The 27173-nt window shown below is 46.4% G+C and overlaps 2 protein-coding genes across 4 annotated transcripts in view; one reads left to right on the top strand and one right to left on the bottom strand.

The window, feature by feature from the left end:
- LOC106989350 (histone H2B type 1-A) overlaps positions 1-27173 on the bottom strand; it is a 340681-nt gene that overhangs the window by 169176 nt on the left and 144332 nt on the right. The gene's annotated exons all lie outside the window — the stretch shown is intronic.
- On the top strand, positions 2790-18523 carry SLC17A2 (solute carrier family 17 member 2). 3 transcript variants are annotated; one of them, XM_027040456.2, is made up of 13 exons: positions 2791-2951; positions 5790-5936; positions 7220-7329; positions 8989-9200; positions 11018-11251; positions 11336-11423; positions 12292-12378; positions 13778-13896; positions 14017-14178; positions 14647-14779; positions 14869-15016; positions 16304-16394; positions 17827-18523. In XM_027040456.2, exons 3-13 carry the CDS (start codon positions 7302-7304, stop codon positions 17959-17961), a joined length of 1437 nt encoding a protein of 478 aa, XP_026896257.1. In that variant the 5' UTR covers positions 2791-2951; positions 5790-5936; positions 7220-7301; the 3' UTR covers positions 17962-18523. The 3 variants fall into 3 exon arrangements, with proteins under 3 accessions (XP_026896258.1, XP_026896257.1, XP_026896256.1); XM_027040455.2 differs by having other exon boundaries at positions 5786-5936; XM_027040457.2 differs by lacking the exon at positions 11018-11251 and having other exon boundaries at positions 2790-2951; positions 5786-5936.

Here is a 27173-nt window from a genome sequence, read left to right as displayed (position 1 = left end):
CCTGATCTGCTCTTCCTGGTGTCCCCGTGCACGCGTGTATTATTTGTTTTCAAGACTTGTCATCCCAGCTGTCTGTCTGGGAGTCGTCTCGCTCAGCGGACTCCGAACTCTGTGCAGTCATGGGTCAGCTCTTAAACAAACTGGTGTTCTCAGAAGCAAGCACCACATCTGGAAGAGAATAAATTCCCCAAGAAGAAAAAAAAGAAAAGAAAAAGAAAAAGAAAGAAAGAGTGTGGAAACTGCTCTGAATGGAAACAGCTGTTAATACCAGGCCAGAGAGACCTAACTTTCTAAGGGCCTCTGATCTTTTCTTCTCTATTACTATAGAGAATATACTCTATTAGTATACAGAAATCCTGACTCCTGATGGCGAGCATGCCTCAAGAATTCATCCATGTAATAAATTAATGTTTAATGAACACATACTCTAGGCCAAAGACTATGCCAAGAGCTGTGAATACAGCAGTTTTCAAAATACACGGATCCCTTCGGAGAGTTTGCAAGACTCCACTATAGGATTACACTGTTTAAACAAAATATGCAGTTTGAAGAATACAGTTTGAACCTTACTTGTGGCATTGGACTGTGGGCCATTTTCCTTCGTATATTTACTCCTAGTTTGGGGAATCCGCTCTTGGCTACTTCCTCTGCTAGGGCTACTGCTAAGTCATGCTGTGCCTTTGAGCAAATTAGAAATTATCAGACCTTAGGGGCGCCTGGGTGACTCAGTCGGTTGAGCATCTGACTTCGGCTCAGGTCATGATCTCACGGTTCGTGAGTTCAAGCCCCGCATCGGACTTTGTGTTGACAGCTCAGAGCCCGGAGCCTGCTTCGGATTCTGTGTCTCCCTCTCTCTCTGCCCCTTTCCCGCTCATGCTCTGTCTTTCTCTCTCTCTCAAAAATAAATAAACATTAAAAAAAAAAAAAAGAAATTTTTCTTCTTCTGGGCAGACTAAGCAAAAAAAAAAAAAAGCCCTAATTTGTCTTCTTTTTACCCATTTTTTGGCTTATCAGCTACCTGATGACTTTGCAATAAGTCAAGAACCAGGATTTTCATTAAAGGAAGAAAGGAACTATTATCTCAATTCTCCTGGCTCCCCCTCCATGCCTTAAAAGCAGACTCCATAATGCCACTTAAAGACTTTCACATCCTAATCCCCAGAGCCTGTCAATATGTGATTTCGCGTGGCAAAGGGCACATGACATATGTGATTAAGTTAAGGATTTTGAGGTGGGAAGACTGTCCTGGAGTTTTCAAGTGAGCCCAATATGATTGCAATCGTCCTTATAAAGAGGGAGGCAGGAGGGTCAGGCTTCGAGAGAAAGATCTAAAGATGTTTTGCTGCTGCCTTTAAAGATGCAGGAAGGGGCTGTGAGCCAAGGAAAGCTGGTGACTTCTAGAAGCTGGAAAAGGTAAGGAAATGGATTCTCCCCTAAAGCCTCCAGGGAGAATGTGCCCTGGGAGACCCCTTGGTTTTTGGTCCAATGAAACCCATTTTAGACTTTTGACCTCCGGAACTGGGAGAATAAATACGTGTTGTCTTAAGTCACGAAGTTTGTGTTAATTTGTTACAGCAGCAACAGGGAACCAATACAAAGGAACCAAGGAGTTAAACTAAGGGGCTGACTCCAGTTGGCTCTCTGGGGGAGTCTGGGGAGTCAGACCTGACAGGAAACTCAGCCACGGCAGTTTGAAGCTAATGAAGCGAGAGAGGGTGGGCCCTCACTTCATTTATAAGGGCCAAGAGTGAAACTGGAAGTATCCGGTAGCAACCACAGACCAAAAACTACGACTCACAACTGAGACACAATCCAAGAAATCAGGAGTCGAGCAGAGCCTGGAGTACAAAAGGTTCAGAGAAGCAGCAGGAAGGAAGGGTTCAGGGTACTGGTTTGCACCGCTCTTGGGGACATCCCGAGCGTATTCGGAAACTGGCTCCTGGACTCAGAGGGCAGGGAGAGACTGAAGAAAGAGGCAGGCCACTCCAGGTTGGTAGGTGACGGGTTTTAATAATAGCAAAGGAAATGTGCATGCGACACTTGTCGTGGGTGGCAGCAAAACGAACGGATCTCTGCACCCACCTCCAAATCTTCGAAGTTTATAACGAGGCCCCAACTGGGTGTTCTCAACACCACATCACCATCTCCAGGCCATGTCCTTGGAGCAGGCTCTGGAAGCAGGAAGGACAAGCGGGACCCACATTCCTAGGACAGAGGAGAGGGCGAGGAGGCTCTGAGAGCCCAGGTCTAGCTCATGGGTCAGCCGGTGGTCACACGTTTTTGATGACGTTCCCCAACACAGGGTCGCTTCATGAGTAGATATCGGAATAGCCAGCGTCCACATTTATTAGCATGTGGGCACCAAAAGCTTAAGGAAAGTCTAGCTGACTTACCAGAACCCCTGGGAACGTCTCGTTTATTGAGGACCTACTATCGGTCAGCATAAATATTTCATTTAATTTGTGCAATCCCCCCACGAGTTCAGTATTAGAACCTTGCTTTACTGATGTAGAAAGCAATTCACAGAAGGCGGGTGACTTGTCCAAGGCCACAGAAAACACCAGGAAGTGAAGGTGGGGTTGACGTCATTTCTCCGATCCTAAGAGCTTTGCTGTTTCCTCCACACCATGGCCCCTTCCTTTCAGGAAAAATGCTTGTTGACTTTTTTTGGTTGCATGCACAGTTCTGAGCAGAAAAACATGATGTCACCTTTCGAGACACTCATTTTATCAGCGGGGACTTGAAAATGAAGTTAAAAATTAAGCAGCAGAGTCAAACCCAGGCTCTCTGCTCTGAGAATGTGGGGCCAAACCTGATGCTGTCTGACTGCCACGTGGCTAATTATTTATCCTTGTGAAACTCTGTGGAATTATTTGAAAGGGAGGAAGGGACGGAAACTTCTTCAAGTAGCCTTGTAGTCTAGGGCTTAAAATACTGGTTTAATGGCGAAGGTAAGTGTTTTTCTTCTTTTTGGGTCTGAGGATAATTACTAATCAATCAGAGATCCATTAAAGGGAGGGAGCGCTTTGAGGGGAAGTCAGAGGAGCACCATGAAAGCGGCCTAAGGATTCCCGTCTGGGAACGGTTTCTGGCTTCAAAATGAAGAAGAGACTTTCTAAAACGTGCAATCGATTCAATCGATACTCTAGAGCACGGCTTCAGAGGCCACCGATGTCCATGGACACTGGACAATGGTCCCTTCTCTGGGGATTCTGTATTAACTGTGGCACCTTGGGGAGCTGGGTGGGTTTCACTGTGGGATAAAATGCTGGATCAGAACTAACAAGGCTTGGATTCGGGGACTGTGACTGATGAGTCTTTTCAGATTGCCACGTATATTTGAAATGATGTCTCAAAAACAAAAGGCGAATGGGAAGTTGTGAGTAAGATAAAAGCAAGAGAACGTACATGCTTGTGGAGCTCACCTGGCTCCTTGCCCTCAGAGCTCAGGGAAGATGCTCAGAGAGACCATGATGAGCACCCACAGGTGCTCCGATGGGAAGCTCTTGGTGAAGACTGAAGAAGGTGCCTTCTCCCAACCTGCCAGAGAAGGTCCCTAGTCCAAAGCACGGTTGCCCTGGAAGGCAAGCCTGAGGTTGTCACTTGGAGGAAAGGGTCAAGGGGAATCTTGCGCATCTCCTGGCTAGCCGAGCCGTGAGTCCCCCAAGGCACTGACCCACCTGCGCTTGATTTTGGCGTTACTCTGCTTTCTAGGATCACCCACTCTTGGTGCTTGATACGGTTTTTCTTTTTCTTTCTTTCTTTTTTTTTCCGCGATTAAATCCATACGTGAATTGACCGCATGACATAAATTACCTACTGGAATAACCGGTTTTACTTCAGCCCTACCGATGTTTCAGAAAGGTAGGGGCAGGTGACACAAAGGGGCCCCAGTCTTACTAACATGGAAGAAACTGCTTCTTGTTCTCTGATGTTCTCTGATGTTCTAGCAAGATGCATCCCTTATTCTCCCATCTCGGGGATTCTAGTAGAAGAACCCACTTGAATGTGTTGTTTTCTTTATTTGAGAGAGAGAGAGAGAGAGAGAGCATTATTATTGCTGTAGTTGACGTCAATAACCGTTTACAACGTACATTTTACAATCAGAAGGCATGCGTCAGACCTTTTTTCCCACTCGCAATAGTCCCGTGAAGTAATGTTATCCCCATGCTTCCTGATTGTTTCTATTTCGTCTTCAACGAAAGCTCCCCTAGTGTATGAAATTGTGAAAAAGCTGAACTGAAAAGGCTCAGCTTCTGAATGGCAGAGAAGAACGTAGTCCCTGGATACCCTTTGAACCACAGGTTCATGCTCTTTCAGCCACATGTAACATTTACTCTGAGCAAACTGGGGGATTGGACTAACAGAGATGATGCAAGACAGGCTGGGGATTAGGGGAAATCCAAGCAATCGAAAGACCACTATAATGAAACGGTGAGTTCCAGGCTGAGGCCAATAGGAAAAAACGATTCTATTGCTTAGGCCTAAACCATATTTTCTACGTTGTTAATTTTATATCAAATACAACTCAATATTGTATCATGAAATTATCTGTATTTTTTTTCAATTATTTTTAACGTTTATTATTGAGAGACAGAGAGACACAGAGCGTGAGCAGGGGAGGGGTAGAGAGAGGGAGAGACATAGAATCGGAAGCAGGCTCCAGGCTCTGAGCCATCAGCACAGAGCCCGACACGGGGCTCGAACGCACAGACTGCGAGATCATGACCTGAGCCGAAGTCGGTCGCTTAACCAACTGAGCCGCCCAGGTGCCCCGCATGAAATTATTTTTAAAAGATAGACTTTCGTTTCATTTCTTTTCCATTTTCCTATATCTACGTATAGTTTTGCCTCTCTGACTCACGAGGTTTTAGAAATGTCGCTGTAGAATGGAGGGTCCTCAACCATGTTTACAATTGGACCCAGACTCAAACCACTGTCTCTGAGCGCCTATCGGTCGTGACAAGGCACAGATCCCGTCATTTCACGGGCTCCTGCGATGACTTTAGGAAAATCGTTTCCATTACAACGTCCCGAGAGCCCCTAGGCTACAGTGGTTTGGGAGGTCTGCCCGATTTGTCTGTTTGTCTCGTGCAAAGGACACCGGAAGTTCACAACTGAAGTCAGCTATTGAGACAAAATTCACAACAGCCTGTTAAGTCGTGTAAGCTAAGGCGGGGTGGCAACAGATACAAGGGAAAGGAAGGTTTGTGGCAGGATTGCACTAACAAAAACAGCAAGAAAAGGCAGTCGTTTTATTCTTTTAACTATTCGAAGCTCGACTGGAAAGTATCTTCACCATCAAATGTCCTTCTTGAAGAAACGACTGAAAAAAGGAAAGCCATGTAACTTCCCCTGTGGAACCCTCCCGAAAGAGCCTGCCCTACTGCATTCTAGGCTGTGCGTAAAATATGAGCATATAGGGCAAGTGGCTCTAGCGGACAGAGGCAGCAGCAGGCTGGGCGTCAGGAGACCCGGTGCTGGCTCTGTGACCTACGTGGCCTGTGTCCGCTTCTCGGACTTCCCACACTGCAGTTTTCTCAGCAGCACGGTGAACGGTTGGGCAGAAGATCTCGAGCGTCTTTCACCTCTAGGGCTCGGGGCCTGCAGGACTTATCAGAGCGGTTGGTGGGGAATCTGTAGCTGGGGTGTGATGACTCTTGGTTGCACGTACGGTGAAAAAGTCGCCTTCAGGCAAGTCTTGGGATCTTACATAACAGGGGAAATCAGACAGAAAGTGGTCCAAACTCTGGGTAAACGAGGCGTCCATTCCATTTTGCTTCAGCTAGGATCTGAGTGAAACGCACTGACCTGGGCTCCTGATCTCAGCCAGATGTTTGCAAGGCTCGTAAGCCCTCCACGGCAGGACGAAAGCCAACATGATTCCTGGTGCTGACCTTCTCTTGTTTAGCAACTGGGCATCCATCTAGGTCCAGGTAAACAAAAAAGAAAATTTCAAAACTTAGATGGGCAGATCTTATTCTTAGAATTCAGGAGACACTTGGCGAGCAGAAGACTGTCCTGTGTTACCGGAGGCCCAATCATCGATCTTTCACACTAGCGGCTTCTCGGTATAACACGAGTGTCTACAAGTTGTAAAAAAACAAAACAAACAAACAGCAAAGGCACTTAGCAGATATGGAAAATCCTTTAGAATAATGTGACCACCGTGTCCCATAACCCAGAATTAGCCACTGCTGGCGCTTATGTGAACCTGCCTCTCTTTCTGGGGACGTGCAGCTATCAACATGGGCGCGAATGATGGGGGGACAAAATTCTTCATCTTCTCATTCTTTATGAGCCTCTATCCTAAAGTCATAGGTTATGAACATCCCTGAGGGTGCAGATAAGTCTTGTTCAATTTGTGTGCAGAAAGAATGCAAAGTTTTGAGCGGTGAAATATAAGCATGATCCAGTATTTGTAAAGTTTAGGAATGGCTGCCATATTGACAGCGATCTTAGGATGAGGATTGTTCCTAAAGGAAATCAATGTATGTATCCATTGAGAGAGTTTGATTGCTATAGGAGTATCAAATTTGGGGATCATGAATTCTCTTTTCCTGTCAAAATAACTGGATATATTTGGAATTGTAGTAGAAAGCCTCACTCAGTGTGATTTTACACACGGTTTGAAGAACTTTTCAGCCCAAGAAAGTGTCCAAATTGTGTGTAGCAAAGGCAACAATGAACATTTTAGAGCCTCAAAGGTAATACTTAAACATTAAGTGTTATGCAATGTCCCCCGTCCTATTCAGAGAAGCCACAATACAGCATCGTTCTGGTTGTACAGAAGGGATGGCAACATGATCATAAGGAGAGAAAGGGCTATTCTGGAACTTTCTCCCCAGCTCCCGAGCTTTATTTAACTTTCCTGTCCTCTGACCCACCTGAAGCCGCAACATGCCTCGCCTTTGGTTCTCTGTGGCTTGCAATTTTCTCATTTAATTCTTGTGGCACACTCCAGAAAGAGGCTTACTCTTATAAGAATGAATGGTTGGAGAATTTAAATGATGAGGCTCTAAGTCACATAGCTGGTGCTTACAGCTGGATTTTCTGGTAAAAACTGACTTTTCCATTAGCGTAAAAATCAAGAAGCATGCTCAAAATGTCAATCGTATAGCCGTGTTGGATCAAAACTTTTACCGGTGCTGAGAGAGGACCACGTTAACATGAGACAGTTATCTGTGTGCCGTGTTTCAGATTGTTGTTCACTCCGTAGATCAAAACCAGTCGTGGCGAAAGAGATTCGGGGCAGAGGGAAAGTCCACCACAGAGCCTACCACTGCCTCCGGAGGAGCCAAATGGACAAGAAGCCTTCGCCCAAGAAAGGTAAATCCTCCCCATCAAGACTACTTGCTGGAAGGCTGGAAGCTTATCTCCACGGCTCTTTTTCCTCTCTTTCTCTTCCTGTTTTCTTTTCCTTTCTTTTCCTTCTCTTTCTTTCTTTCTTTCTTTCTTTCTTTCTTTCTTTCTTTCTCTTTTTCTTTTTCCTTCCTTCCTTCCTTCCTTCCTTCCTTCCTTCCTTCCTTCCTTCCCTCCTTCCCTCCCTCTTTCTTTCTTTCTTTCTTTCTTTCTTTCTTTCTTTCTTTCTTATCATGTCACCCATTATAAAGACTCTCTGAACAACACTGGACCAGCTCTGGCCCCTCGTCCTGTTACCCGTTGCTTTTTTTTAGGGAGCCCCACTGAGTCACCTCTTAGAAATCAAGACAAATGCCCAACAGATCCTGGGACGTAAGGAACGGAATAAGTCTTGAAACAGTCATTTTAAACAACTTGTGCATGAATTCCTGCCATGATGTGATTGCCAAGCGGCTTTGGAATCCTCCAGTGGCATGGAAAGAAGTCCTTCGCAGGCAAACAGTCCTATCACTGAGGCTGTTTGGCCATTACAAATGATTTCTTTCCTTACATTTTTATCTGTTTGTTCACAGGCCCTCTTTTTGGTTCTCTTTAGTTCCATTTCTCCAAATCTACAGAAGAGATTGAATCCATCATTCGCTTGGGAACCCTTGCAACATTGGTCCCTTGTTGCGTTTTGTGGGGACTTTTAAAGAATGTGTTGCTCTTGTAACATATTGAATACTCGCCCGTTGCCATATCACCTCCAAACTCAGTAAAAGTGGCCCTTAGTTACTTAGTTATTTCTTTCTTTTTTTTAAATCTTTATTTATTTTTGAGAGAGGGACAGAGTGTGAGCGGGGGAGGGGCAGAGAGAGAGGGAGACACAGAATCCGAAGCAGGCTCCAGGTTCTGAGCTGTCAACACAGAGCCCAACACGGGGCTCAAACCCACAAACTAGGAGATCGTGACCTGAGCTCAATTCGGGCACTTAACTGACTGAGCCACCCAGGAGCCCCGCTGTGTTAGTTCTTGAAAGCTGGGCATACGTGGAGGCAGGGTCTAGTGACATGACAAAGGTGTTTCCAAGTGAGCGTCACATTCAGGAGTCGGGGGAGGGGGGGGTGGGGTGGGGCGGTGCTCGTTTCCACACACACTATCTCAGATATTTAAAAGTGAATCCTTGGGTGTTCCGTCAGCTTCTTTCAAAGGCAGCTCCGTGGTAAGTATAAAGCTCCCAGCTTTACGGTAAATGTATATGCAAAACGGACAGGACCTCTGACTCACAGCTGGGGGACCGGTTTGACCCCCCCCCCCACCTCCATCTTCCCCCCTCCCCCACTCACTTTACTGGGGACAATATGACATAAGCGCCCTCCCTTAGACTTTCCTACAGTTACCATCTGCTTCCCACACCTCTGGAAAAAGGTCATATTTGCTTTGCTTGACTGTAAGAGCCCAGATTCATTGTCTTGAAGTCAATTTAAGAATATGGCCAAGGAGCACCATAGTCATGGTTATTTTGGCGAGAGAAGGCAGTGGGGCAGAGCAAGGGCCCTGTTGTTTTCCAGGTGTAGTCGTGGGAGAAACGGAAAGACGGCGGCCTCAGTCAGGATGCTCAGTGCGTCCTTCCGTATTGTCTCCTAGCTCCAGGTTTCTGTTCCTTACGCTATGGACTGGCTCTCATCATGCACTTCTCAAACTTCACCATGATAACCCAGCGTGTGAGTCTGAGCATTGCAATCATTGCCATGGTGAACAGCTCTCAGCCGCATGGTCTATCCAACGCCTCCGCAGAAGGACCTCTGGCAGATACCCTCAGCAACCCCAGCACATCCATCAAGGAATTTAACACAGGGGTAAGTATATCAGCATTACTTCCTGCTTATGGGTCTCTGAGTTCTCTTTGGGCCAGCTGTAACAGCTTACCAATTCCTTCTTCGTCAATGAGTTAAATAAAATCTTTATCACAGGATTGTAGAAGAATCAGGATTATACCCTATTGTTAAATTTTTTCCTTTAAACTATCAATTACTGCAGGGTTGTTTTTTTTAATGTTTATTTACTCTTGAGAGGGAGAGAGACAGAGCTCGAGTAGGGGAGGGGTAGAGAGAGAGGGAGTCACAGAAGCCGAAGCGGGCTCCAGACTCCAGCTGACAGCACAGGGCCTGATGTGGGGCTCGAACCCACGAACTCTGAGATCACGACCTAAGCCGAAGTCAGACGCTTAACCGACTGAGCCACCCAGGTGCCCCTTACTGTAGATTTCTGATGTTACCTTTGTATTTCATGATTGTATTACCTTGGACCCAGCTTATTTATAATGACCTCTCTGCCTCCAGTCTTTTTTCCATCATTCATTCTACACATTCACATTCTTGTGCTCAAGAATACAAGACAGCTTCAGGGCGCCTGGGTGGCTCAGTTGGTTAAATGTCTGACTTTTGATCTCTGCTCAGGTCATGATCTCATGGTGGTTAAGACTGAGCCCTGCATTGAGCCCCACGTCGGGTGTGAAGTCTGCTTAAGATTCTCTCTCTCCTTCTGTCCCTGGCCCCTGCTCATACTCTTTCTCTCCCTCTCTCTCGACGTGCTGTGCTCCTCCAAAAACCTGGTCCCACTTCTCAGCACACTCAGATCTGCTGTCAGTGGTCCAAGGAAGGTCCTTGTTCTGAGCAGCTCAGAGTCCTGGTTAGTTTCTCAGCATTTGGTTTCACTCCAAATGCTACAAGTTTACTTTCGCTCTTCAACAAAAATGAATTTTCCTATTTCTCTTTGTACAAATCATAATCATCCTTCAAAGGGTGGTCCAAGTATTGCTTCCTTCCTGGGACCTTTGCAAATTGTTTTTGTCTCTTCTCAAATTTCTCTTTGTCTCTTCAATTTATAGCATGATGCCACAAGCCTAGTAGGCTGCCAAAAATTATTTATTGGCTTACCTCATAAGAAGAATGTGATCTCATTAACGTGCAGTGCGTGTTTCAGGAAGTCATCTCTGCCAGGGCAGACCATAATTCCTCAACTTGATTTTAAGGACAGATTTTGATGAGAATTCAGGGAAGTTGTGCTTTCCTAATATTTTTGAAATAGAAGTCAACATGTCACCGAACTTTTCCCGGAAGCACACAGTTAAAGGAAACTCTTTCTCAGGTGAAATCTCTCTCAATGGCTGTTTTTCATGCACCTCTTCTTACCACGTAATCATTTCTTTATCTCTTTCCTTCTTCATTTCCTTTGTTTTTACTCTTCCTCTGAAAGGAGCAAATTAGGGGTATAATTGGTTGCACGTTTGGAAGAGGTGGAATATTTGCTAGGTAACAAATACAGATAAGTAGATTTTTATACCAGGATCCCACCAACCCAAGCAGCACTGGTTTTAAAGTCGGTTTTTGCAGGGCACCTGGGTGGCTCAGTCGGTTGAGCTTCGGACTTCAGCTCAGATCATGATCTCACTGTTCGTGGGTTCCAGCCCCGCGGCGGGCTCTGTGCTGACAGCTCGGAGCCTGGAGCCTGCTTCGGATTCGGTGTCTCCTTCTCTCTCTGCCCCTTCCCCACTCATACTCTGTCTCTTTCTCAAAAATAAGTGAAGATTAAAAAAATATTTTAATAAAAAAATAAAGTAGATTCTCGTAAAAGAACTTCTTAGCGAAGCATTTTCTTTTTTTCCGCCCCCCAGGCCTCTGTATATGAATGGAGCCCAGAGACTCAGGGTATCATCTTTAGCTCCATCAGCTATGGGATAGTAGTGACTCTGATCCCAAGTGGATATTTGGCAGGGATATTCGGAGCAAAACAGATGCTTGGTGCTGGTTTGCTGATCTCCTCCCTCCTCACCCTCTTTACACCGCTGGCTGCTGACTTCGGAGTGATTTTGGTTATTGTGATTCGGATGATCCAGGGCATGGCCCAGGTATCCAGATACTTTCTCGTTCGGAGCGGGACACAGGTACCTGAACTGTACTAAGACCGAAGGTCTTAATGATGTTCATTTCAGGGCATGGCCTGGACAGGTCAGTTTACCATCTGGGCAAAGTGGGCTCCCCCACTCGAACGAAGCAAACTCACCAGCATTGCGGGGTCAGGTAAGGATATACACGTGCATTAGAGCTTTGGAATCGGCCTCACCCAAACGCGTCTTTCTTTCTCTGCCTGGGATGTCTGGGGGCGGGGGGGGGGGGGGCAGGAGGAAGTGCCACCGAGAGATTGAACAACGTGAGACGGTTACATAGCCTCTGTAAGAGAGAGCTACCTCGGTGCTGTAAAGCCACTGGGGTTTAGAAGCGGCTGTGAGCTGGCGTAGTTAGAAATGCATTGTGGGAAAACGTTTGGAACTTGGGTCTGCATAAATGTAAAGACAATCAAGTAAATTTATATAATACTTCCCTAATGGCGCTGAAACACCATTTCAGCAAAGACACACAAGCGGGAATTAAGACGAGCAGATTTCACAGCAGTAAGGAGAGACAGACATCAGCCTGGAAAGGAGAGTCTGAAGAGCCCAAGTGATTCTGAGCTCTTTGCTGTTCTGGGCTAATCTTCACAAGTGTCTGACCATTAAGTACGTTGTAAGCTCCCATGTTACCAAAGAGGGAATTAACCCGTGTGCGAGATCGCGTGAATTGTCCACATGCGAACCGCCGGCGGGTGGCCAGAGTGGCTGCGTGGGAGCCGATCACGGGACTCCAGGACTTTGCTGCCGACGACATGCGCCCTAACGGGGGGCAGAGGCGCTCCCTGGTGTTCAGGGAGCCACGCTGCAGTGTCAGGAGGCGCATCAGTATTGTTGGTCCATCCCAGTTACTCCACGTGGCTGTCCCGGGGGGGACCCGTGAGCGGGAAGAGAGGCTGTCCTCACGCAGTAATTCTGAGTCGGCCTCCTCGCTGCCGGTACAACGTCCAGGGAGAACACTCAGTCTTGTCGTAAGTGTTTCTTCTTCCTCTTCTCCTCAGGGGCAGCGTTTGGGTCCTTCATCATCCTCTGCGTGGGGGGACTAATCTCCCAGGCCTTGGGCTGGCCGTTTATCTTCTACGTCTTTGGTGAGTCCCTTTCCCTTCTGTCCCGAGCGCCCCGTGTCCCAGCCGTTCAGCGTGATGCCCACGTTCTCTGTCCCCCGTGCCCACAAGAGAGAACGGGCCCTTTGTGGAACAGAAGGTGACGAAGGCCGCCGAGGACCGGTGGCTCCCTTACCCCAGTCTAGGAGATGACACTCCGCGCGGGGCTGGCCTCTGAGGAATGGGGAGCACGGCCTTCTGCTCCCACCCCTGGCGTCTTCTGCAGACTCTCCGCCACCGTGTCCGAAATGCCGGCTCTAGTTGCCCCGTGGTTGGCACGGCAATGTCACCGAGAGTTGGCGACACACACCTGAAACGCGTCTTCGTATTTTATTACAGTTGCTATTACTGCAAAGATGCTTTGACCTATTCTCTGCCAGGCAGATCTCGCAAAGCTCGATTTACTCGCGCCCCCCTAGGGAGACCTCCAAGCCGTATCCTGTCAGATGCCGTCTTCCTGCCCTCTGTGGTGCTCACTGATAATTCCCTCTCTAAGCTATGCTGGCACACACTTATCTATTTGCCCCCCGTCCCTCCCCACGAGACTGTGAACTTGTGAGGCAAGGAATCTATTCTATACTTTTTTTTTACCACTTTGGTACTATCATAGCGCCTGGCTTCTTGCTCGATAAATAAAAGAATGGACGGATCCAGTCATTAGAGGGGATTTGAAGAACATTAGGCCCCAGAGACTGTTAACATCGAATCTTCTTCCAATGACCCATCTCAGCCACGAGACACAGGCCTGTTCTCTTGTTCTGACCAAAGGATGCCATCCAATACGGTTCTGGCTTGCAAGGCTTCCTCACTAATGATGCTAATCCCGGGTCATTTCTGTCTGCACGTGTTAATCACGTACCGTCAAGGAATATTTCTTCCGGAAATCCCTAACGGATGCATTGTTTGAATACAAATAACACCGTCTTTTGCAAATATGCCAGAAACTTGGCCTCGCCCCACTGATTTTCTGGCAGGTGGTTTCACGTATGTATGACTCCTGTCTTCTTCAATCCTGACTATTCACATCTTCCAAAGTAAGACAATAATGTGTGTAATAAGAAACACTATAAGTACTGGGGCGCTAAGAGTAATTAACCAGCTGCGCAGTGGTACAATCCCCCCCACCACCCCCGTGTTCTCTCCAGACGGCTCTGACATTGACAGATGGCGCTCTGTGTTTGACAGGTGGAGACTGGAGAGCTTTTTTTTCTTTTTAGAAGAATTTTGTTTTAGAAGAATTGAAATAAGGAAAGTTTAGGTCCTTTGGTGGAATAAGCATGAACTGATAAGCGTGTTTTGAGGGAGAGGCGTGCCATTTCGGAGGACACCCCCTTCCCCCAGCATACAAATCTACCTGAAAATTAACTGGGTCCCGGCTTCCCAGGTAGCATTGGCTGCGTCTGCTGTCTCCTGTGGTTCACAGTGATTTATGATGACCCCACGCATCACCCATGCATAAGCGCCCGGGAAAAGGAGCACATCGTGGCCTCACTGGCTCACCAGGTACAGTGCACCCCTCCTACCTGTGGCCCGTGCAGAGGTACCTAGGGCGGCGGTGGGGCTCACAGGAGAGGTCCCCTCGGGGCTGTTCCAACCCCAAGTTGACGAGATATTTCCTTTCAGTCCAGTTCTCCTAGACGATCTATCCCCATAAAGGCTATGGCCAGATGCCTACCGCTTTGGGCCATTTTCACGGGGTTTTTCAGCCATTTCTGGTTATGCACCATAATCATAACATACCTCCCGACCTACATCAGCTCCGTGCTCCACGTTAACATCAGAGATGTGAGTATACTTCCGGTCCTTCTGGGGAAATGGTAACGGCAATGAGGAGAAACGGCTCTGTGCTGCCCACGGCATCCTGCCCTTGCACGTAACCCCTCATACAACCTTCACGATGACCTTGAGAGAGGCATTGTAATGACTGCCATTGTACGGACACGGGGACACATAGACGTAAGATGATGGGCCTTGGCTTACACGACCGCTGACTGGCAGATCTGTGTGACACGGCCACACGGGCTGATTCCTCTGTTTCCCTTAGAGATTAATGTTACTTTTCTCCGGACACCAGTGTAATGCAGCATGAGTGGCCCTCTTCCCTGAGACAGCGTTCTTCCCCTGTGGAAAAGGACACTAATTCCCTGAAAAAGACTCGAACGTCCGTGGGGTGGGCTCACGGCACCTGCCTGCCTGAACCTCCCTGGTGCTCTATGCACGTCCACACTCATGGAACACGTTTCCTTCCCTCAGAGCGGGGTTCTGTCATCCCTGCCCTTCATCGCTGCTTCAAGCTGCACGATTCTAGGAGGCCAGCTGGCAGACTTCCTTCTGTCCAGGAATCTTCTCAGACTAATCACTGTCCGAAAACTCTTTTCATCCCTAGGTAAGGACCGGGGCAAGGGCTTGGTTAACTGATCCTTTTTCCCACATGTGGTCTGCGAGGGTTCCTGATGCTGTGGCTTCATTGTCCAGGGCTCCTCCTTCCGTCTCTGTGTGCCGTGGCCCTCCCCTTCGTGGCTTCCAGTTACGTGACAACCATTATTTTGCTGATACTCATTCCTGGGACTAGCAATCTGTGCGACTCGGGGTTCATCATCAACACCTTAGATGTCGCCCCCAGGTAGAAACTTACACCTGTTTGTTCCCCTCGTGCACGGTCTTCCAGAGGTGCTAGGCCTCAGTCCTCCTCTTGCAACTCCTTACCGTTATGACACGCGCAAGACGATAGAATGATGAATGATGACAGCTAACTGGAAATGTCACTACGTGGCCACGACCTAAGGCATTTTAGAGCAACAGTTGCCGATCTTGGCCAGTATTATTCAGATGAAAAGCTTCCCAAGCCTCCCCACCCGAGACTAAACCGCGTGCCCTGGGAAAGGGCCCACACACATGTGTTCTTGAAAAGCTTTCAGAGTTGATAATATTAGCTCCCTCAACTGTATGCATTTGCCATGAGCCAAGCCCTACTCGATAGACATATATATCGACACATCTGATCTCACAACTGTATGGGGTAGGCCCTATTGTTGTCCTCACTCTAAATCATGATTTTTTTTTTTTTTTAAGTTTATTTAGTCATTTTGAGAGAGAGACCAAGGGCATGATCACGGGAGGGGTAGAGAGAGAGGGAGAGAAAGAATCCCAAGCAGGCTCTGTGCTGTCAGCGTGGAGCCCGACACAGGGCTTGAACTCGTGAACTATGAGCTCATGACCTGAGCTGAAATCAAGAGTCACACGCTTAACTGAGCCACCCAGGTGCACCTGCCCTCACTTTAAACTGGAGAGGATGGAAGGCACAAGAAAGTTAAGTGACATGCCTAGGGTCACACAAAGGTGGAGCCAGGATTTGGATTCAGGCATTTTGTCCAGAGTCTGTTGTCCTGGGCACTGCACGAACTGCCTGCCATGCGGAGCAGCCTTGGGATGTGGATCGGGGTGAATCCCGGTCTCCGGGGAGACTGAGGTCATCCCTGGTTGTTGACCTGGCAGAGAGATGATTTCAGGGTTGGCAAACAGACATTGCCCTGAATGTCTCTAGGTGAACAAAACACAGCATTAAGCAAAATGACTTTGCTGTAATAACCGAACTGCCTTAAAGCTGAGTTGCTGAAAAGCCTTAGACAGCTTTCTATATAGAATCATCTGTTGGGGCGCCCCAGTGGCTCAGTCGGCTGAGCGTCCAACTCTTGATCTCAGCTCAGGTCATGATCCCAGGGTCATGGGTTCGAGCCCCGCGTCGGGTTCTGCCCTGACAGCGTGGAGCCTGCTTGGGATTCTCCCTCTCTCTCTGTCCTTCTCCCCTCCTCTCTCTCTGGCTCTCCTTCCAAAATAAATACATTAATTAACTAGATGAAATTCAACAGAAAATAAAAAGGAAACCATCTGTGAAATGTTCACCCCATAGGTACGCAAGTTTCCTCATGGGAATCTCCAGGGGCTTCGGGCTCATCGCAGGGATCATCTCTTCCACAGCCACCGGATTCCTCATCAGCCAGGTTGGCCAGTTTATTGAAGTCTGCAAGCAGCAGGTACCGCTTGAGGCATTGGGGCGTCACGGCGGGGCCCCTGCCCTCCACGACTGTACGGTCCGACCGAGACAACAAGCACGGGTGTCAACACAACCACTCTACTCATAGGGGACTCGGAAAGACAGTCTCATTAGGTCGGGTTTCCCAGGGAAAGAACAGTATAAGCTGAACCTCTACAAATGACTGGATGTTACCTTGCTGAGAATGGGCAGAGGTGGAGAGAACAGAGCCCAGGTGGCCTCCCGGAGCAAACGCATGAGGCAGTTGTTGGTTCTGACCCGCGGGAATGGCACGCGTCAAGGGATGGTAAGGGGTGAAGACAGAGGGGCAGGAGACAAAGATTATGAAGTCTGTTCAGACTAATTCTAATGAGAAAAAAATTACAAAACGAAAACACCAAGTGTCCCAAGGCCACGGTAAAAAAAGAGAAGCGAAGTCATGGTGAAGAGGTCATGGCTGTGGTCATGGGCCGTGAGGCTGGCTCAGTGGGACGCGAGGGCTCGGAGGCCCCCAGAGAAAAGCGGAGCCAGCCTGCGGTGTGGGGCAGGACACAGGGCTCGATCCCACAACCCTGGGATCATGGCCTGAGCTGAAATCAAGAGTCGGACGCTGAATCGACCGAGCCACCCGGGCGTCTCTCCCTCGTTTCATTTTTAATACGTCTCCATGTGATCTAGTTTCCAGGTTAATGTTTGACCAAATAGCTAGGAGTCCACCGTGACTATAATGCCAGAAATGAACTACAAACTATAAGAAGGACCATCCCAGCCAAATACAACTCATGCCGTGTTGAGATGTCCACCCAAGTGGGGCTGGTGACACTGATGTCAACAGCTAAGACCAAAACTAAACAGAGAGAACGCAAGGGTGAGGTCTTAAACACGTCACTTTAAGGGCGCCTGGTTGGCTAGTCGGTTGAGCGTCGGACTTCGGCTCGGGTCACGGTCTCATGGTTCATGGGTTTGAGCCCCACATCGGGCTGTGTGCTGTCAGCACGGAGTCTGCTTCAGATCCTCTGGCCTCCTCCCTCTCTGTCCCTCCCCACCTTGTTCTCTCTCTCTTTCTCAAAAATAAATGTTTTCTTAAGAAAAAAAGTCACTTGAAGCATAACTGTCAATGAGGAATGTGATATTTTCATGAATGTTGAGATCCAAATTTCTAGAAAGACATTAGTGTAGGTTAACTTATTTTGATTTAAAGAAAAATCCCTCTTAACCCAGTACCCAATGTTCGTTGTGGTGTCATTCTGTCCCCCCAAAATTTCACAAAACCTTCTTCGCTATTGCATAGCATTCCCTAGATACTCTGAGATCAATGTTGCAATACTCAAAATGGAAGATTTCGAGAATGGGTGGAGAAGGAAACCCGAGGCTGATCATTCTGCATTCTCTGCCTCCAGGATTCTGTGTCTGGATGGAGGAATGTCTTTTTCCTATCTGCGGCCGTCAACATGTTTGGCATGTTTTTTTACATCACATTTGGACAAGCAGAAATCCAGGACTGGGCCAAAGAGAAGACCATCACCCGCCTGTGAGGATAGTGAGTTGCACACTTATGATGCTGACCATTAACTTTGCGACACGTTTTCCGTATTGTCCTTCTTCCTTCATATTCTTGGCCATAGCCTCAGCGTTTCTCCTCTGGCTTCCTGTTGGGTCTCCCTGGGGAGTTTCTAAAACACACGGATGAGGGGTCCACCCGCAGAGACACTGAATGAACTGGTCTGTGGTGGAGCCCAGGTGCCCCTGGTTGTTAGACACGCTGCAGGGTTTCTAACATGCAGCCAGGGTTGACAACTGCTGGACACACTTGAAACGTCAATCCCTGTTGCCTTTGAAGTTTCCTCTTTGGGAAATACTGGATGAATAAAAATCTGTGTGAAAATAGTCACTGATAAGTACCTTCGTGGGGGTGATTATGGACACAGAGAAGACCGGCTAGCAGCGATGGTCATGTGTTATAGAGCTCAGCATGGGACAGAAATTTCAGGCTGTAATCCACAGAATTAACTTTTTTATGGTTTGTATACATTGTACAAAACATGGGTGTTTATTTATGTAGTTAAATTCTATTAAAATTCACATGCTAAAATTGAATAGACCATTTTCAAATTATTTAGATTAGGATTATTTGCATCAGGCAAAACAGAGATCTACTTATCCTAGCTAGATTCCAGGGGATTCACGACCAGGAAATGACCAGGCACGGATTAAATGAATGAGGTTAACTAGAAATCAAGACAGAATTGAAAAGCTCACGTGGAGGCAAGACGGGCACTTCCAGAAGGTACAAGGAGCTAGCTTGGAGCATGTAACGAGAACCGAAGGGAGACCACAGAGGTGCTTTCAAATGAAATGATGATTTGTAAGGAGAAGAATACTGAAGCTATAACAAGGAAGAGAGTGTAGAACGATCTCACGTACCAAAGAAGTTTCTTTCTGGGGGTTGAAAAAGATCGTTGGAACTTCTTCCTGTTTTCCCAGGACTCTCGAATAGTCATCAGTGCCTCCAACAGGAATTGATTCTGGTTCCTACCACGTAAAACACATGCTGTAGGCTGTGAGAGCTGGACTCTCACACACCTAGCTGGCTCTGGTTTTGCTGCAACTGTTCTAGAGAAGAAAATCCCACCATCTTGAAAAGCCCCGTAGAAGTGCAGGGGCCCAACCTTGGGCCACCTTAACGGATGAAGAGAAGCTCCAAATGCAGAACAACAGGTATTTCTGCGCAGGTGTTTTAGCACGATGCAAAGATGAGAACACTCTGGCTCTGTCCTCTGGGCATTTACAATATAGAGAGGAAGGGGAGTTTGTAGAAAACAAAAAGAAGAGAAAAAGAAGAGAGTTGCATAATGGATGGGCAAATTAAATACAGGGGAGAAAAGAATGAGAAATGGCAGACAACCCAATAGAAAAATGGGCCAATGTCTTGAACAGCGACTTCACGAAAGAGAAATTCTAAGTGGCTAAAGATATAAAAGGTGGTTAACGTCATTGGACAGTAGAGAAATGGAAATGGAAACCACAGTGAGACAGCACCACGCATATTAGCAGAATGGAGGACGAATCGAAACAAATATATTTATAAAACAATTACCTTTATTACATGAGATATACTCTCAGATTTTCAATTCTATTGAATAATGCCTTGGTCTATCCTATTATATTTCATTTTTCATAGGGGCGCCTGGGTGGCTCAGTTAGTTAAGCGTTCAGCCTTTGATTTCAGCCGAGGTCATGATCTCACAGCCGTGGGATCGAGCTCCTAGTGGGGCTCAGCGCGGGGCATGGACCCTCCTTGAGATTCGCTCTCTCCCTCATAAATACATTCTATTTGAGTACAAGCCTTCTTACCTATCATTTTTATCAAGGTCGATTCTTGGTTAGGTCTTTCTCAAGAAAAAAAAATGTATACATTTTATAGGATATATTTTTTATATTATATATTTATATATAATATGTATTAAAAATACACATAAAAGAAGGTTGTTCGTAGCCATGCAAATCAATTTCCCTGGTGTGTCAAGATTAGTGCTTTATACTACTCTGGATCTATGGTAACAGCTAGCCAGAACCCTCCAGGTGACCACAGGCACGTATCAGACAGACTCGGCTAATGGAAGAGCTCTACCTAATGGCCCAGCCCTGGTATCAGGTCCGAGAGTTGGGGACGCAACCAGAGCTGGGCCAACAGAAGTCCTTCACGAGACTCTCTGACCTGGAGCCTGGACAGAACACCTTTCCTGTCTCATGGTGAAGATAGCAAGGTAAGGTTCCAGACGGCCAGGCAAAGGGGTTTTCCCTCTTGGAGGCTAAGAGAAGGAAAGTGACGTGTAAGAAGGCAGTGGAAACGAGAGCCTGGGGTTGTGGGGGAGAAAGAAAGAAGGGGGAAGGGAAAGGAAAGAGAGGAAGACAAGGTGGGAGGGAGGAAGAGAGAGGTGAGAGGCAACGGGAGAGAATGGGGTACAAATCCTGACTTCCAGGCACGTGGTCTCTGGAACATCTCTCCTGCAAATCTTCTGAGTTTTGGAGGTGAAAGTTTTCTTAGAGTCCTTTTTAGAGGTAGCGAAAAATCCCTCTGGGAGGCATTTATAGAAATAGCAAAATCCTTAAAAGAAGAGCCAGGCATCATAAATCCAGCCTTCACTGCTATGAGTGAAGAGAACGACAGTTGGAACCAAGAGGGACCTATTTATAGTTGCTGTATTCAAATGAGGTATTGGTGCCACCCAATCTCTGGCTGGATGAGAAGTAAAGAATGACTACATGCAAATGAGCTGCTTGAAGTTCACTCTGATTGGATAGTATTAACACTTGGCATGAACCATTCAAAAAGCAAAAGGCAACCAGAAAGTTATACACTGGCAGCCGAGCGTGGCCTCTACCAAGAGCACTTTGAACTGATTTCCTTGATTGAAGTCCATGAGGAATGATGTTGGCTTAGTTCAGATCATGTATCTACCTACGGATAGGCAACTGTTGGTAGAGACTGGGCCACCCCTAGACTGAGCAAGAACTATTTGCTAGGGGAAGTGAATGACCTGGGCCAAGGGCCAGCGTCTCCAGGACTGATTGAAAACCTCAGTAGTTTGGAAAATTCTGAAAAATTTACAGCTGGACCAGCACATTAGGAAACAGCTTAAGCCAAGATACCGTAAAATGCTGAGAACATGACGAAGGTGGCACTTAAGCAGGGAAGAAAAGCTGTAAACATGGCATGAAATAATATTTAAAGCCTCTAATCACAAGGTAAAGGATGGAGACTATCATGTCCTAAGTGGTACACTGGAGCGTGAACGCATAGTACTTACTGTGCAACCTTGGGAACAAGAAAAAAAAAAAAAAACGCAAGCAGAACTGTGTGCTCCTAAGGAAAGGTGTTAAAGCTGAGAGCAGATTGTGTTAATTTATTAGCTGACTGGGTCAATCATAACCCATGAGTTATTAGCGGAAAAGGCATTAAGTAGAACTTTAATCTTAAAAACTAAGATGGCTGTAAACAATGTCTTTGGTTTATGATATGCATGTTCTGATGAAAAGAACTTTAAAAAAAAGTCTTCATTCTTGAGAGAGAGAGACACACAGAGTGCAAGCGGGGGAGGGGTAGAGAGAGAGAGGGAGACACAAAATCTCAAGCAGGCTCCAAGCCCCCAACACAGGACTCGAACCCACGAACAGTGAGAATGTGACCAGAGCCAAAGTCCAATGCTTAACCGACTGAGCCACCCGGGTGCTCCTCTGATGAAAGGAACTTTTGAAAGGCCTGGGGGTAATGGCAGTCACCTATGGTGATGCACTGGCTGATCCACTCAAAGACCCATTGCAAAAGGAACTGACGATGCCTATGGCCCTGGACAAGATCCTAGAGTACCTGCTTCCACATCCTGCAACGTCTTACAGGTTACTTCTCCTCGCAGCTAACTTCTGCTTCCCTCATCCTTCTTGATCTTAACCGAGGTGGCTTGTGGGAAACTGTCCTGATGCAGGGAGCTTCCCAGCTGGATACAAGGAAGCGGACCACCCACAAAACAGACAGCCTCCCAGACCAAATTAAGATACTAGATTTGCACAAGTGGAACCCACGGCCAGAAGCAAGTGGTTAGAAGGATCAGAGTTGAGATTCCAACCAGGGAGCCCAGGATGGAAGATGTCATGTGAATAGATAACACACACTTGCTCCAGGGGAAAGACACAGGGGCAAGCACTCTTGGCCGTGGCCATGGCTCTCCAAAGAGCCTGTAGAGGACACCTGGTGCCAGAATGGGTTCCCCCAGTGAGTGGCCGAACCAAGGACTCACAAATACTGAGGGATCACACACGTGAAGCATAACCTGAATCTTCAGTGTTTCCCGTATACACGTTGCCCCTACTCTCTTATCAAACCTTTCATAAGTCGAGATGGCATAAAGTGAAGAAGCAATGACCATTCATTTATACGGAAAAAATGTTTAGCTTTTCCAGACCCCCCAAAATAACCTCGCTTAGGCCTCTTGGACGCTTTCGGACACATCCTGCTAACAGATGTGCGACTAAGTTGAGGTTAAAGCACAAAGGCTCACAGACCCCAGTTCAAAGCTAGGGCGGCTCTGTCTTGAGATGCAGCGTGGCTCCTGGAGCAGGAACTCAGCGAGGCCTCTCTAGCGCCTCCTAGCGGCCGGCTGGAAAGCAAACACTAAACGCTGTTCTCACGTCTCACTTTTTTTTTTTCCATGAAAGTGAAAATCCTCTGGATTTTTTTCAGTCAGCCAAAACAGGTACTAAGGCAGGTCTTTTGTAAACAGGGAGGGGCACAATGATGTGAACTTTCGAAGGGCAGGACATACTTATATTTAGGGTATCGTGAATATTTGGCGCCTAGATGTGTGATGTCTGTTCCAGGCCTCATGAATGTTAGGTATCTCTGGTTCCTTATATCCTTAACCAGCACACGATCTACTGATCAACCACTATTAATACGTAACATACCTTATGATTCATGCATCTACATACCATTTGTGTTCCAGTCTTCTGTAGAGAAAATGAGGATCTTCAAATAATACAGAGATGCATATGACACATGGTTTTCTTAGCCTCCTTTTCCAAACCAGTTCGCGCACATTCCAAACCAGTTCGACTGCCGTGAAAAGAGAAAAAGTATTTACAGGTGACAAAGGGAGTCTTATCTTTAGACTCTGTATTCAGATGAAATCGTAGAAACACGTTGGATAGGATGAATTGCAATGGAAAAGCATGGAAAAGTGCTCCTTCTTTGTTTGGCTGAGTCATCAATTATATATCTATGGTGTATAGGAGATCATGTGCTGCTTAAGGAAAGAAAGACCAAGATATACGTGTGTGTGTGTGTGTGTGTGTGTGTGTGTGTGTATATATATATATATATATATATATATATATATATATATACATGTTAGTTACCCCTGGGCCGCGTCACCATCTCACAAGGCGGCATCCTGCCCAACATCAAGGCCATGCTGCTACTCAAGAAGACCAAGGGTAGGGGCGCCTGGGTGGCTCAATCGGTTGAGCTTTCAACTTCGGCTCAGGTCATGATCTCGAGATTCGTGAGTTCGAGCCCCGTGTCGGGCTCTGTGCTGACAGCTCAGAGCCCGGAGCCTGTTTCCGATTCTGTGTCTCCCTCTCTCTCTGCCCCTCCCCACTCACGATCTGTCTCTATCTCAAAAATAAATAAACACTTTCAAAAAATACAGGATCTGTGAAGTGCAATAAAATGAGGTATGTACATGGTTAAGTAATAATTTTTTAGGCTGGCCTTTTTTGGGTTCCAAAACTTTATTTTATTATTTTTATATGAATAAATTGAATTTTAATGAGTCCACAGGGTTTTTTTTTAATTAAAGTATACTTGACATATTAGTTTCAGGTGTACAACTTAATTGTTCAATATTTGTGTGAATTGTGAAGTGATCATCGCCATACATCTGGTTATCTGTCCTCATACAAAGTTACAAAAATTCTTTGTTTCTTCTAATGAGAACTTTCAAGATCTAGTCCAGCCTGCCCTTCTTGAAATGCCAAACGAAAGTATTAAACCTGGGAGATTTAACAAAGCAGAGGCATTATTAATAGAAATAAAAACTTATAAAATGTGTGTACTAGAAAGAAAATTTCAACCCTTTTGACCTCCAGTAAGTAATACACAGTTTTACACTGCAAGGCAATGCTCGTATACATGTTCATTACATACATCTGTATACATGTTTCAGAATCAAAATTTCACAAAACAATCTTTACTCTTCCTAAGTAGGAAGCACTCTGACGTACTCCATTCTATTTTTTCCTATTTTGCTGTTGATGTTGTCTTTTCTAAAAAAATTTTTTGATGTTTATTTATTTTGGAGACAGACAGAGCATGAGCAGGGGAGGGGCAGAGACAGAGGGAGACACAGAGTCCGAAGCAGGCTCCGGGCTCCGAGCTGTCAGCACAGAGCCCGACGCGGGGCTCAAACTCACAGACCGTGAGATCGTGACCTGAGCTGAAGTCGGATGTTCAACCGACTGCGCCCCCAGGGGCCCCAGGTTCCCTGTCATCTCTAAGCACGTGTCTGACAAATAGAAACCGCAAGTGACTGAGTATAATCCAAACTTAACCTTGCCCTGCTACGGCCCATGAATGAGTTTGGCCCCTAATCCTCTTTTGTAGCAGTAATTGAGTTCCAAGATCTTGCTCCTTGACCTGAATCAGCACTGAGAAAGAAAGGAGACTCTGAGCTCAGAGGGGGAGAGGGAAAGATCAAAAGGGATCGAATCAAATTGAAAGCTTTCATGTACGTTTTCGAACCTCAGAGAAGCCAAGTCAAGCTTGAGGCATATTCCTCATCTTCATCAAGGCAGGGCAAAGGAACAAAAGAAAAAGAGAATAGAAAGAAACTATGCATTGTTCTCCAGGATTTGAAATCTAGCTACACTTGTAAATGATCGACATGGGCACTGAGGGCTAATAAACAAAATGTTTCAGGGGCGCCTGGGTGACTCAGTCGGTGGAGCATCTGACTCTTGATTTCAGCTCAGGTCGTGATCTCAAGGTTGTGGGATCGTGCCCCGTGTTGAGCCCGGAGCTTACTTAGGATCCTTTCTCTCCCTCCCTCTGTTCCTCTCCCCCACTCACGCTCTCTCTTTTTCTCTAAAATTAAAAAAAAAAAATGTTTCAGATCAGATTTAAAATGTCAGTGTCTCCCACCCCAGGCCCAGCAGCACATCTAATCTCTACTCTCCTCTCTCAAGACAGTCCCCAAGAATCAGGAAACTGTTAACCCACACCTAAGTAGTAATTCACACTTAGGTCGTGGAAATACACTCTTGTGCATTTGGTAGCTCAATCCCACCGACAAAAATCCCTAAACAAGTACATTTCAACATCCTTAAAGACAGAGCACCAAAGTTAATGGAAAACCTATTGCCCCTCCCCAAAAGAGAGAGTATTAGTAGGAATCTTTAAATTAGATAACTGAATAACAACAGAAGTATTTGGGGAATAAGATTCTTTTGTTATTAATTTTTTTAAAAGTCCACTATAGTTAACATGCAGAGATACATATTGATTTCAGGTGTACAATACAGTGACTCAACAATTCTATACGTCATGACAACTATACCCTTTTCACTATCTCACCCGCCATCCCAGAATGTTGTTAACACTCTTACAACACGAATCAGATGTATGAAAAGCAAAGTTTTCTTAGGAATGATCAATTTTCCCAGATTCCCTGGGTGACTGGATGCCCAACTCCACATCTTACTAACAAATTGCTTAACTTCTCTGTAAAATGGGCATAGTAGTAACAGTTGTCCCCATAGAGTTTTGCCATGAGCAGGCAGTAAAAATGTTGTATGGAAAGCGTTCAGAACAGTGCCCAGCACACCCTTGGTGTTCAATCAGTGACCCCATCCAAGGGAGTCACTGAAAAGGGGGTGAGAGATGGAGTAGAAGAAGAATTGGAAAGGAAGACGGGGTGCGCCTGGGTGACCCAGTTGAGTGTCTGACTTCGGCTCAGGTCACGATCTCACAGTTTGTGAGTTGGAGCCCCGTGTCAGGCTCTGTGCTGACAGCTCACAGCCTGGAGCCTGCTTCGGATTCTCTGTCTCCCTCTCTCTCTGCCCTTCCCCCCACCCCAAATAAACACTAATGAATTTTTTTAGTAAATAATTAAAAACAAAGGATTGGAAACGAAGAGATAACCACCATCTTTACTCGCAAACACATTTAGCTAGCAAGTTCTACGGAGAGTCATGTTGGAATATTGATTGGAATTCTGACAGAAGGCAGAATAATACGGGTGAGGTTCCACTATGAGCTTGATGACCGGATTGGCCCCATATGCTACAGAGACAGTGAGGCAAAAGAGGAATGTGACTTGGAGAAAAAAAAGGCTTCTCCAGAACCACAACAAAGACTTAAGGTTCTAAGCGGGTGTAACAGGCCAACATGGGGTTCACGGTTTAAAGAGTGTTTGAAAAAGCTGCCAAGCTCCAGAGAATGACGGTTACCATTTAGTCAAGTCTTTCGTCTCGGGAGTTAGACTCATCTGATGTGTTTGTTTGACAGTTGTCCCTGGATCTCCCGAGTCACTGCCAGATACTAGGGGGCAGAGTGCACATGAGACGTATTTCCTCTGCCGAGGCCACCTTGGCCTTCGAGACTGGAAACAACAGGCTCTCTGTGATCACGATAGGACAGTGCACTGAAGTCCTCTGAAACAGCACCCAGAATCAGAGCCTGCATCCTGCTGCCTCGTCGTGTGGCTCATTATTAATGACAGTTGTATACCGTCTTAGGGAAACCACTCTGAGGATAACTTGGACGCACATCCAAGGAGAAATGTGCACTAATTCTCAGGACTAAAACAAAGTGATTTAAACATTAACATTTTTCAAAAGGAAAATGTAAATTTCATACAGGTGGACATTACAATCTGAGTCAAGGAAATGTTTCAACCTGTAGTCAAGTTTCCAAAAATTCATTATAGACGTTTGCAATGTTGAATTTTTTTTCCCACGCAACAACATGAGGCTCTTTCTTCGCAGTCAAATTTGTGGAACGGAAGGGCGACCAGCGCTCGGGAACCTTAAAATGAAGTTAAAAGTTAATCGCAAAACCAAAGGCTGGATTCTCTGGCTTGGATAATGATTCAGGGTTAGTGACATTTCACATGATAGTTGAATTCGGAAGTTGCTACTCATTTATCGCGGGGTCCAGAGTCCAGAGTCTTTCGAAACTGACTCAGGGAAA

This window comes from Acinonyx jubatus, chromosome B2 (genome assembly GCF_027475565.1).
Source record: "Acinonyx jubatus isolate Ajub_Pintada_27869175 chromosome B2, VMU_Ajub_asm_v1.0, whole genome shotgun sequence".
Taxonomy (NCBI): Eukaryota; Metazoa; Chordata; class Mammalia; order Carnivora; family Felidae; genus Acinonyx; species Acinonyx jubatus.
The sequence above is the reverse complement of the archived record's forward strand: the minus strand, read 5'-3'. Positions and strand labels throughout refer to the sequence as shown.

Bases quoted from the DNA above. Each gene is read 5' to 3' on its own strand.
- SLC17A2 (XM_027040456.2), top strand. From the start codon at position 7,302: ATGGACAAGAAGCCTTCGCCCAAGAAAG. The intron at 9,201-11,017 runs GTAAGTATATCA...TCCGCCCCCCAG, and splicing joins TCAAGGAATTTAACACAGGG to GCCTCTGTATATGAATGGAG. The intron at 14,179-14,646 runs GTGAGTATACTT...TCCTTCCCTCAG, and splicing joins TCCACGTTAACATCAGAGAT to AGCGGGGTTCTGTCATCCCT.